This window comes from Phyllobates terribilis, unplaced genomic scaffold (assembly GCF_046119375.1).
Source record: "Phyllobates terribilis strain yellow unplaced genomic scaffold, ASM4611937v1 Scaffold_12__6_contigs__length_324123572, whole genome shotgun sequence".
Classification (NCBI taxonomy): Eukaryota; Metazoa; Chordata; class Amphibia; order Anura; family Dendrobatidae; genus Phyllobates; species Phyllobates terribilis.
Genome location: NW_027362772.1, coordinates 272467073 through 272480248, shown reverse-complemented (window position 1 = coordinate 272480248; position 13176 = coordinate 272467073). Strand labels below are relative to the sequence as shown.

The 13176-nt window shown below is 44.2% G+C and overlaps 1 protein-coding gene across 3 annotated transcripts in view; it reads right to left on the bottom strand.

The window, feature by feature from the left end:
* The window catches only part of TTC12 (tetratricopeptide repeat domain 12), a 195327-nt gene that overhangs the window by 172541 nt on the left and 9610 nt on the right, over nucleotides 1-13176 (bottom strand). For 2 of the 3 annotated variants that reach the window (XM_073656991.1, XM_073656990.1), the window contains exons 2-4: nucleotides 8509-8570; nucleotides 7335-7498; nucleotides 5059-5077 (exon numbers count right to left, since the gene is read on the bottom strand). In XM_073656991.1, the coding sequence (XP_073513092.1) occupies nucleotides 5059-5077; nucleotides 7335-7498; nucleotides 8509-8560 (235 nt within the window). In that variant the 5' untranslated portion in view covers nucleotides 8561-8570. Of the gene's footprint in view, nucleotides 1-5058; nucleotides 5078-7334; nucleotides 7499-8469; nucleotides 8571-13176 lie in introns of those variants that run through there. The other variant, XM_073656992.1, reaches the window with a different exon arrangement.

Below are 13176 nucleotides of genomic sequence, written 5' to 3'. Positions count from 1 at the left end.
GCCCATTGGGTGCTGGTCACCTGGGCTCACACATAGAGGGAGTATATAAGGTGGGCACCATCTAGAGACAGGGTCTTTTTAGTCAAGTTCAGCCTGAGGAGAAGCAGAGCAGAGGAGCTCAGCCAGGAGGGCTGACTGGGAGCTGTGGCTCCGGCTGGGCCCAGCTCCAGGGCCAAGTATGAAGAAAGAGGAGGAAGAAGGACCCAGGGAGGCAGAGCCAGAGGGAACCCTAAGATCCCAGAATCAGACCAAAAAGGGTGAAGGGTTGGCAGAAAAGGGCACCGGATCCCAAGCTGGCGGAGGCAAAAGTAACCCTTAGCCAGGAACCGGAGGTCGTGGGCAAGCTTTGCCACGACCCTCACCACATCCACCAGGAAGGTACACCAAGAGTAGGGTCAGGAAAGCCAGAGAAGGTTTTGCCATCAGAAGGCCCAAGGGAACCGGACAAAGGTGGATCCCTGGTGGGGACGGCCAGCAGAAAGAGAGAGAGAGAGGGGAGCTCAGGACCACGCTCCGGAACTGCCTGGGGGTTAGCCGAGCCCCGCACCTGGTGGACGCAGCACGGCTCGGGTGGTCACTCAAGGCCAGAGTGACTAAAGCAACATCAGTGAGTAAAAACCCTGAAACTGCATCCCACGTCTCTGTGCCTCCTTACCGCACCATCACAACCTCCATCATCTACTCCTGCTGCCCTGAGGCCATACCCCTCCCGTTGGGGGTTATACCATCCCTGCTGCACCCATACCACCGGCCTCAGCGGACTGTTTTGCAGCGGCGGCCTTGTGACCGCAAATCAACGGGTGGCGTAGTCGACACACATTCTAACATCTACTGCTAATAGACTCGCCGCTTAGTTTGACTCCCTGGGCACGGACCGGGTCACCGCCACGAGACTACTACCCCCATCTGATCCGGCTCCGGGTAAGCCCCCGTGCGCGCGATGCCGCACGACACAGAAGGCCCAGGGGCGCGTCACTTTTCCTGGACTTCAGCTGGTCTGAGCAGCATATGCAAGGCCCTGCTCACCTTGCATAACACACAGACCAACTGAGACAGGCGCAGCTGTCTTACATCAGGCCTTCCAAGACCTGGACTGGAGGTAAGTGAGCAGCCAACATCCCCCCCAACTCTTTCAGCTGCTCGTAAAACCCCGCCCTATAATCCGGGCCCATTAAACGCCTCTCTGCACTATGCGTTCTGGAGCCTGCTTTTCCGAGTCCTACATCATCAAGGCTTGGCACCTTGGGGACACATATTTCCCGTCCACGATCTATCCGGCTGCAACCTTACATACCCCCTCTGCCCAAATCCAGGGGGCTTGGCACCTTCTGCCACCATACAATAGACCCTTGATAGGGCATCAGCATTCCCATGTTGTTTCCCAGGCCTATGCACTACCTGGAAACTAAAAACTTGTAGGGCTAGGAATCACCTAGTTACTCGGGCATTGTTCCCCTTCTTTTCTCGCATCCACCTCAGTGGGGCATGGTCCGACACTAACCTGAAAATTCTGCCTAACAGGTAATACGCCCACTTGATGGCCAAACATTCTTTTTCCACTATGCAGTAGTTCTCGCACGTGGACAGTTTCCGACTGAAGTACATTATAGGGTGTTCCTCTCCGTTAATCTCCTGGGACAAGACTGCTCCCAGCCCGACATCCGATGCGTCCGTCTGGACCACAAACTTTTTGGAGAAGTTGGGCGCCACCAAGACTGACTGTTTAAAGAGGGCCAGTTTTAATTCCTGGAAGGCCGCTTCAGCTTCTGGGGACCACTTAGCCATAGCTGACTTCGTCTCTTTCAGAAGATCCATCAGCGGGGCTGCTATCAGGGCAAAGTTAGGGACAAATCTTCGATAGTAGCCCACGATGCCTAGAAATGCCCTGACCTGCTTCTTCGAGAGGGGCTGCAGCCAGATCGCCTCAACTTTATTTATTTGTGGTTTTATTTACCCTCTACCAACCACGTAGCCCAGATACTTGGATTCCTCCATCCCCATAGCATATTTCTTCTGGTTGATGGTAAAGCCCGCCTTCCTTAATGCGTCAAGTATGGCTTGCACTTTGCCAAGATGACTTTCCCAGTTCTGGCTAATATGATGAAGTCATTCAGGTAGGCCGCTGCATACTTTTTGTGGGGTGTTAAGATCCGGTCCATTGCTCTCTGGAAGGTGGCCGGAGCTCCCTGCAACCCAAACGGCATCCTGACATATTGATAACATCCGTCTGGCATTCAGAAGGCCGACTTCTCCTTGGCCTCCTTGGACAGGGGAATTTCCCAGTATCCTTTGGTGCGGTCCAGGGTGGTGATGTACCAAGCAGGTCCTAGCCTTTTGATAAGCTCATCTACCCTAGGCATTGGGTAGGCGTCGAACTTCGAGACCTCGTTCAGCTTCCTACAGTCGTTGAAAAACCGCCATTCTCCATCTGGTTTCGGCACTAAGACTATGGGACTGGACCAGCCACTCTTGGACTCTTCAATAACTCCCAGATTAAGCATCCACTTCACTTCTTTCGAGATCACCTCTCTGCTGGCCTCTGGGATCCGATACGGTTTCAGGTTGACGCGAACATGAGGCTCTGTGAGCACCTCATGCTCTATGACCAGGTCTTTATTTTGCTATAAAAACTCTTTGTACTGTTGCTTTTGGGCACGTGACAGTGACTCTGCCACCTTGACCTCTTTCACATCGGCGTCAGCCTCAGCCACTATACACGGAGCTTCCACGGGCTCCCTATCTCACCATGGCTTATTCAATTTGATGTGGTACACCTGGTAGGGCTACCTTCTCCATGGCTGGTGGACTTTATAGTTGACCTCGCCAACCTTTTCAATTATTTCGTAGGGGCCCTACCACTTCATCAGGAATTTGCTCTCCACTGTAGGTACCAGCACCGGTACCCGATCCCCAGGGTTGAAGTGTCTCACTCTTGCCGATCTATTGTACACCCTAGATTGTGCCTCTTGTGCTTTGAGGAGGTGCTCTTTCACGATGGGTATCACCCTGGCAATTCTCTCTTGCATTTGGGCCATGTGTTTGATTACACTCGGTAGGGTGTAGAGTCCGCCTCCCAGGTCTCCTTTGCCACATCCAGGAGTCCTCAGGGGTGTCGGCGATACAACAGTTCAAAAGGGGAGAATCCAGTAGAGAACGGTGATACCTCTCTGATGGAAAAGAGAAGGTACGGTAATAGGCAGTCCCAGTCTCGGCCGTCCTTTTCTACGACCTTCTTTAACATAGCCTTCAAGGTTTTGCTGAACCTTTCCACCAAGCCGTCCATCTGTGGATGGTAGAATGAGGTCCGTAGTTGTGTGATTTGCAGAGTTTTGCACAACTCTCTCATCACCTTTGACATAAATCGGGCCCCTTGATCCGTTAGGATCTCCTTAGGTAACCCCGACCTAGAAAAAATATGGACCAACTCCCGGATTATACACCCGGAGGAGGAGTTACATAGCGGCACAGCCTCCAGATACTGTGTCGCATAGACGAGTACCACCAGGATATACTGATGCTCTTTGGCGGACTTGACCGGGGGCCCCGCCAGATCCATGGCTATGCGATCAAACGACGCCTTAATGATAGGTAACGGCATTAAGGAGCTCCGAAGGTGTGTCACCGGGGATGTCAGCTGGCGGGTGGGACAGGACCTACAATAATTCACAATTTCTAAATGACAACCGGGCCAAGAAAACCTTTGGATGATTCGTTTGTGTTTTTTCTACCCTCAGATGACCACCTAACACATGTGTATGGGCCATGTCTAATACCTTACACCTGTATGTCCCTGACACCAGTAACTGCACGACGAGCTCCCCTCTCACCTTGGTGACTTGGTATAGCAAGTCCCCATTGACGGCAAAGTACGGGTATCTGGTGTCACCCCTCTTGAGCAACACCGTTAAGTACAGACACATTATCAAATGCCCCTTTAAGAGTTAAATTCCTGAGTTGGGCTGTTCCAAACTTTCCCAGGACACCTCCAGCTCAGGGATGTGGGCATCTGGGAATGCTGCCCTATCCTTATAACCCACAAACAGACACATGGGAAACTCGTCAGTTATGGCCTGCGGCGAGGTTTCTTCAGGGGTATTCTGGCTGTCGTCTGAGCAACCAGGTGTCACCGCTTTCCCCCACATGTCCCAGAAAAATGCACAGTCCCGTCCAATTATAATCAGGTCCAAAAAAGTCTTTAACGACCCCCACTTCCTGAGCTGTGGTGCCACAGTCCGTGGTTGCATCCAACCGGGCGACAGGATAATTTTTAGCGTCCCCTTGGATACACCGGACACCCACCACCTTCCCAGGAACCAGCCGATGAGGGAGTGTGGCCCTTATCAGGGTCACCAAACTTCCTGAGTCCAACAGTCCAGACACTTGCACCCCGTTTACAGACACTGATCACACCTGAGGGTCCTCACCATGTTGAGGAACCGCGCTACAGACGGGATAGGCAAAATAGGAGCAACGCTGGCCTATGTTGCAGTCCATTAGTTCAGAGTTTAAAGGACACTGGGTGGCTATATGGCCAGGGGCATGACACCTCCAACAGAGGATGGAATGGGACTGATTACCCAGCTGTGATTCAGCGGCCTCCTAGGACTTTGGATGACCACCCAGTGAGGATTTAGTCCCCTTCTTTTGGGAGCCATCCCCCCTTTGGGAACCCCAGAAAGGTGACCTAACCCCTGCTTGACCACTCAGGGAACCCTCTACCGCCTGGTATCTCTCCACTAGGCCCACCAGGTCATCTCCAGTTTGGGGATCTCCCTGGGAAACCCAGGACTGAATCGGCTTTGGCAGAGAGTGGATAAACCGATCCATGACCACTCTCTCGACCATCTGGGCTGGGGAACAAATCTCTGGCTGCAACTTTACAATAACTAGAGCGCATCTCACAGGCATTATTGCATTTTTGTGAAGAATGAAAAAAAACTGCAATACTAAAACCCATAGACATTTTTGGAGCAGTTTATGTAAAAAAAAAAAAAAAATGAAGACCGTTTTTCCAATACTAGATGTTCCCTGTGAGGCTTACTATCCTCCAAATCTTACCTTGACTCATCTCTGACTTCTTGATTGCATAAGAGGAAGGGACCAAGAAAGAAAGAAAGATAATTCCAGTGAATGTACATATTATTGGAGGTAGTTGCAATATTGTGTTAAATATAGTAGACGATTTCCACCTGTTTCTATACCTGTAGCTCTACTCTCTTCTCGCTGTATCTGGCTCTGACGCATTTCAGCTCTGATTATGTTCATAAAGTAATCAGCACGTTATTCATGGCGATTGCTGCCTTAGGCGCCATATACTAATTCCCCTTAAATAAGCAATTATAAACTACATTTTATTATAATGATGCATCACCTAATGCCGTAACATTCACTACTTCATTACTTTCCATGGGATAAGTTATCAGAAGTTATTGGAGGTTACGATGAGTGATGTATTATAACATTTATTGTAGAACATCTGTGGTATGGCAGGATTCTACATAAAATATGACGATGTAAGGACCCAACAAGTGCAGTGTTGGGCCCCTAGTGTAAGATCTTCAGGTCGGCTCTAGCAAAGGACCCTCCTGTCTCGAGAAAGTCAGACACGACAATAGTTCTTACAACATTGGTTCAACTTTACTCTTCTTCAAGTCTTCATCACTTAAATGTTGAAAACAATATTTACAGTCTCTAGTGTTGCCCTCAGGCCTCCTCTTGTAAGCCCCCTGATCACAGGACCTTCACATAGTTGGGCCGACACCACAGATGGCTTTCTTCCTCGGCCCTTGCTTAAGACTATCTCTGTCTCTCACACCTTATTCACTTGTTTCTGCGCCGGCACTCTCTACACCAGCAGTAAGAGCTCACCTGATTATGGAGCTCCACCTGCAAGCTGCTTGACCCTAAGTGAAGGAAGCTATCCCATAAGTAACCCTGCCACATTTACCATGCATACTTGTGCTAGTACCCAGCAACTCTCCAGGTAAACAACTTTACCCCCAAAAACCCGACTCAGCTAGGTCTGGCCCCTCCTGACTACCATCACTAACCTAAAACCATGCTGTAATTTCACCTTTCCACCCTAGACCCCTCAAAAACAAACAGCAGCAAGTAATAAAGTAAACAGTTTCAGGACTAACCACTCAACATTTGGTCATAATGTCAATAAAAAAACAAGTACAATTGGCATGTAATGTGGAGGGGCTATAAACAGGGCAACTAAGTGGGACAATCCTCTGGTAAGGAAGTAGCATAAAAAGAGAGTCCAAATGGTTTTCTCCAAGTTCCTGTCAAGAAAAAGACCACCATTAGCAGCAGTCTCTACTAGACTAGTATTGTACATACTAGCAATTTCTCCCAGAACAAGAGGATCCCCGAACAAGAGGTGACCTCCCAGACTGAAACCATAGATTCCTCCAAAAAGTCTTCTGATTTCCTCCATGGACATGGTATGTAAGAGATGTGGAGGTAATGTAAAAGAGTTATGAGGTTTGAAAAAAGGAATGTGGCTGTGTGGAAACCATCTGCAATACATGCTGTGGCCTACAAGAAGGGCCTGTCTAAAAGTATGATGACACAGTATAGAGGGATCATTCTTATTCTCATTTGTACATGGAAACACGAGAAGCAATGGGATGAAACTGAAAGGGAGAAGATACAGATTAGATATTAGAAAAAAAATTTTGACAGTGCGGATGATCAATTAGTGGAACAGGCGGCTACGAGAGGTGGTGAGTTCTCCTTCAATGGAAGTCTGAGATGGTTTAGTGAATCCTACATTGAGGAGGGGGTTCGACACAATGACCCCAGAGGTCCCTTCCAACTTAACATTCTATGATTCTGTGATTTTATGATAATATCTAATAGGAAACAGGCCATAGACAGCCCCAATTGAAAAATGTCACAGCCTGGGGGCCTGTTAGAGACTTCTGGATGGGCCCCAATCTAAGATCTGCAACAGAATCCCCACAATTTACCATTATAGGTTCTCCTCCTTTATGAAGCACCGCCTGCTTGTTAGTGCAGCCTTCCTGTTAGTGCTTCTTAGTGAAGACTGCACAGCTTTCCCGCATTCAAAATTGCTGCTGATGTAGGAGCATGCTGATGGACAAGCCTGGTCACATGCTACTCAGTCAGTGGCCATATTGTGGATGGGAGCACTGTACGGCATGTGAGGAAGGTAGCACTAACAAGCGCTATTAGGAAAATCTGTAATACTTATATATTAATAAGTAACACAAACTCATGTCTCAAAAACACCTGCCCCTTAAAATTCCTTTGGCACTGCAAACAAGAGAAACTTTAAGAGTAAGCAGAAAATATGTAGAACTTACGGACGAAGTACCAGATCCATTAATGAGTGTTCTGTTTGCCTTGGTTCTGGTTCCATCTTGATCATCTGCCTTCTTCGTTAAAAAAGCAAGTTTTTGATCTGCTCTTGAGATGGCCCTTTCTTGAGAAGATACCTCTTCAGAGTTTAGACCTTGTAAAATATCAGCTTCAAAGGAGAAATGTTTGTAATGGAAATGAGAAACTAGGTCATTGCCGTACACATGCCGAAACAGTGTCCTTTATTAACTAATATTAAAGAAAATTCCGAAAAACTATGATGATTTAGTTGAGGGAGTTGACTAAATCCTGGTTTACCCTCAAGTGCCCACTGGTTCCTTTTTTATGAAAAGCATGTACAAAATATATTATCACTATCTGTCTTATAGGAATGCTACTTTAAAGGAAGTCCATCATCTATTTTAAGCCTGTTGACAGGTTTAGGGGAGGGCAGTGTAAGCATACCCGGCGTGATGGCCATATTTGATGACTGAAAGCTCCCCAGCCCTTCTCCTCTGCCCTGAATGACAACTGTGTGTTTAATCAAGAGATCACTAAAACCATTACAAAGAGATGCGGTAAAATAATAGAAGGTCTTAAAGGGTTATTCCAAACAATTAAAGTTTGAAAAAAACTGCAGCCATTGGACAGAGGTTTTCTGAAACTGGAAAACTACTTGAAGTATTATTATTATTTATTACTATAGCGGCATTTATTCCGTGGCGCTTTACACGTGAAAGGGATATACATAGCACAAGCAATTACAATAAACTTTGAACAATACAAGTTGGCGACTGGTACAGGAGGAGCGAGGACCCTGCCCACGAGGGCTCACAAAGTAAATTTATTTGTGAATTCTAAAGAAAAAGAAATGAAAGTGAGACATGATAGAAAATTAATACACGGTAAATGTTTAAATAAGGATCAGTAGTAAAATTTTGAATAAAAACTAAAGGAAAGAACAAGGGTTAAATTTATGCATAATACGGTAATAATTATGATTATGAAGAAGATCCCAACACAAATTATCCATGATAAAGGGTAGAAGTCATGAATGATGAATTCATAAAATGTCTCAATACAGAAACATTTATTTAAAAAAAATTAAGACAAAGGCATAAAAACTCCTTATGAAAATACCTTAAACTGTTATATGATTAATTCATGCGTGGCACTTACAGATCTCATCCACATCCATCAAGAACTTCTCTAGATTTTGGTCTTCTGACATTTTGTTGAGCCTTCAAAAGAACAAATAGGAAGGTCAAGTGTGCAGAAAATTTTTCAGTTTTCGATGCTAACCCAATTTTTTTTTGCATGGTCTCCAAATTCGATCCAATTGATGCACAACTGAAAAAGGATTCCAACTTTTTCCAACCATACTAATATCTCTACCATGAAAAGCTCAATTGCACCTCACTACGGCTTAGTTCACATTAATACTGTGCTTTATGCTGAGCATTTGCATTGGGATTTACATCTAAATCCAATAAATGTGATTGAACCAGGCCCCACGACAGAGCCCCAGTGGAGTAATTGAGAACAGACCGAGTCACTTTGGACTCCGGTTTTCCCTCATTCAAGAGTTGTTGTTATTACTGCCGAAGCACATTCACACGGGTAATGTACAAAACCAGGGAGACAAGTACCAGAATCTGACAAGTCCCTGTTCAGACTAGGAAAAACCCTTCTCTGACCCTGGTCTGTCCCTGCCTGACCACGGAGGTTGGTACCCTAAGGTAACATAATGGTGCCCCCACTCGACGGCGGCTCACCCTAAATGTCCTTAGCAGCTCTTAGGATCGCTAGAGTAGCAGTTCTCTATGAAAAAAAGGAATCTCAAATAAAGCAACTGCAACCAACATAAACTATAGCTCAGCGGATGTATCCAACAAGGTCTATCACTAGCAGGAAACACCAGTAGGGGAAGGTAAAGCTGCACCCAAAAGGGGATAGGACAGACAAAAAAAAGTTAGTGAAAAACACCTGTTATCCAAAACTGACAGAAACAAAGATAACAGAACTAAAAACACCCAAAGAAAATGTGTATTATTTGTGGCTCTGCGGAAAAAGACGCCAACCACAGAACACAGAATCCAGAAGCATTTTTTGGGTGGACACAATGGTGTGGTAGACTCCAATTTTGTTTATGCCTAAAAAGATAGACACCATCAGAACAAAAGCCAAATGGAGTAAAAATGGACTCTGTTTGTCCCATTTTGTTGATTGGTTCGGTTGGAAGTTGTGTCCCAATACCATTATTCGAGGATACAGATCAAAACCCAGATGCAGTGCTAAGCATTGTGTTTCCACCAGAGGCCTGGCAATTGACTTCCTTGAATGGAGTTGTCCAGAACTATGATATTGATGACCTGTTCTCAGTATGAGATCGGTAGGCATCTGGCACCAGGCATCACCATCGATCAGCTGTTAGCTAGTCCTCCATCCGTCATGAGTACATTGTGCAAAGAGCCAGAACACCACATTTCTGAATACTCCGTACATGTAGTAGCCATTTTCGAGTACTGCCGCCAGAACACAGTATGCAAAGTCGTGCTGCTCCAGCTCCGTATATTGGGTACATGCAAACAGCTGACTGCCGGATCAAATGATCATCCCCCACCCATCCGATATTGGTGACCTATCCTAAGTATCATTATCCTAGTCTTTGATATGCCCTTTACAGAAGTGAACCATGCTTATGGGATTTATTTTTTTTGCTTATTTATACATATGGTTCTGATTACTTTTATGTATATTGTAAATAATTGAAACATAAAATCATACAACAAATAGTAAATTTCTGCGCATTTTACTTTGCTTGCTAAAGAAGAAAAAGAATATATAGCATTTTTGGCGTATATATCTTAATCAGAATGCCATCATATATATTTATTTTTCTTTGTCGCGTTTGTCTCGGATGATATAAAAGCCACTCTACACATACCTCTAACACCCGTAACATGACGAACAGCGAGAGCAGGTAAGTGATTTACAACTCTGCGCTATGTGATAATAATGGATTCGTAGTGAGAACGCTGGAATTGCAAAGAGCTCCCCAATTGCTTTGGTCTTATTATGATTTGTTACTGACTTTCCAGAATGGCAATATAATGTTTTAGATGTCAAAGTCATATATGAGACGTAGAAGAAGCATAGAGGAGAAAACAATCATCGTCCTGGGCACATTGGTCCCTAACAAATGCATTTATTTGTCTGTTTATTGTTGTAAGACTTATAGCAGAAAAAAGTAGCATCTGTCCTCACTGTTGGATCACGTGTCAAATGTGTTGAACGGATCAGCGCCCAGTGACATGGCTCCGGGTCAAAGTGCTAAAATTGATTTATAGTAGTCTTGTGGAATGATTATCCTTTAATCAAGGGAACACCTTCAACTCAAGAATGGTCTGCAAATCGACGGACACTGGTGGCGTATTCCAGGAAATCTAAAAAAAAATACTTTTATACATCTGGCTCATGATGGAATATGATACCGTTTTTCATGTTGGAGGCATATAGAGGAGCAAAAAGAAACACAAACCCAAAAATATATCGAAGGGGGAAAACTCTATTTTCTGGAATACAAAACTCCCAAATATTGGTGCATTCTGTATTTGCTATAAAGCTTAGATCTTTTTACTTTCTCGTTACTTTTTAAAAAAGTGGCTATAAAAGTGGTTGAGCTTAATCCAAGCCTATCGGTCTGACTGGTTTACTATGATGCAGTAATGGCCGAAAGTGTTGGCACCCTTGAAATTGTTCCAGAAAATGAAGTATTTTTGCTCCTAGAAAATTATTGCAATTGCATGTTTTCTTGTAAACACGTTTATCTCCTTGGTGTGTATTGAAACCACACAAAAAAATAGAGAAAAAAAAGGCAAAATGGACATAATTTCATACTAAGTCCCAAAAATGGGCCAGATAAAATTGTTGGCACCTTTCCAAAATTGTGGGAAAACAACTTTGTTTCAAGCATGTGATGCCCGATCACACTCGCCTGTGGCAAGTAACAGGTGTGTGCAATATGAAAATCATACCTGAAACCAGATAAAAAGGGGAGAAGTTTACTCAATCTTTGCATTGTGTGCCTGTGTGTGCCACACTAAGCATGGAGAACAGAAAGAGAAGAGAACTGTCTGAGGACTTGAGAACACAAATTGTTGAGAAATATCAACAATCTCAAAGCTACAAGTCCATCTCCAGAGATCTTGATGTTTCCTTTTCCATGATGGGCAACATAGTCAAGAAGTTTATTACCCATGGCATTGTAGATAATCTCCCTGGACGTGGACTGCTGAGAAAAATTGATGAAAGGTTGCAACATAGGATAGTCCGGATGGTGGATAAGCAGCCCCAGTCAAGTTGATTTCACACAAATCCCCAAAAATGGACTGGAAAAAATTGTTGGAACCCTCAACTTAATATTTGGTTGCATGCCCTTTGGAATAAACAACTGCAATAAATCGCTTGTTGTTTATTCACATTTTTAGAAAGCTGCCAACAATTTTGTCTGGCCCATTTTTGGGGTTTAGTGTGAAATTATGTCCATTTTGCCTTTTTTTCTCTGTTTTTTGTGTTGTTCCAATACACACAATAGAATATAAACATAACAAAATATGTGTAATTGCAATAATTTTCTGGGAGAAATACTTCATTTTCTGGAACAATTTCAAGGGTGCCAACACTTTCGGCTATGACTGTATATGCCAGAAATTGTCTTAAATTATAGCTAGATTAGTAGGTTTTAATTTCTGGTTCACAAACAGCAGAGATACACCAACTCTATTAAGATCCGTGAGCTCCTTCATAAATTTGGCGCACTTTACTCCAATGTGCTTCAGTTAAAGGCTTGCACGTGAATTGCCAGTCTTAGTATATGTATTGATGGCTTTGCACTGGTTTTCTGGCTTTAAAAAACTGCACTAAAGTTTACAACCTCATTCTCTTCTCGTCACAAAGTTTCAAAAGTGCAAAGTAAGGTGGTTGGGGTTACTGGGAGGAAGAAGCAATGGATTTATTAAAAATTATGAAAGAAATTGGCACAAATGATATTGTCGAAAAAAAATGCCCAAGATGCGCCAAATGGATTATGAATAGGGATGAGCCGGCCTGTTGAAGTTTGGGTTCTGGTACCCAACCGAACTTTATGTCTAATGTTCCATTTGGGTACAAGAACTTTACCCAAACTTGAACATGAACCCGAACTCCATTGAAATGTATGAGGAACCAAACTTTGGAGCTGGAAAATTCTTTATCTCTCGTATGAAAGGTCAGTCTTAGTAAATCGCCTTTGTGATATTTGCATTTCATGCATTTTTTTTCCCGAAATGAAGTCCTGAAGCATGAAATAAAAACACATCTTAAAAAGGTATTTCCAGTTATACAGTATAGTTTTGCCCATTTGCACATTTTTCTGTGTTTGGGTAGGTGTTAATTAAGGGAAACCTTTCATGATTAAAAATATAACATATGTGTAGGCCCGGAGGAGCTGATCAGATTGATATATGTTTTGTGGGGAAAGTTTCAGTGAAACTTGAACTTTAGTCACTGAAATCCCTGCTGTTTATAGGGATAAGTCCAGTGGGCGGTCCTTCTCAGTGACTGACAGTCTTCTCTGTATGACAGTGCATGCTGACATAGCTGTCAATCACTAGTAGGACCACCCACTGGACTCATGCATGCAAATACCAGGGATTTCAATGAATAAAAACACAAGTTATACTGAATATTTTTCAACAAATTGATATATCATTCTGCTCAGCTCCTCCTTCTCTGTATCATGCTGTCCACAGATCTGACTGCATGCACAACAGAACAGGTTCCCTTTAACCCCTTTAAAGCCCAAGA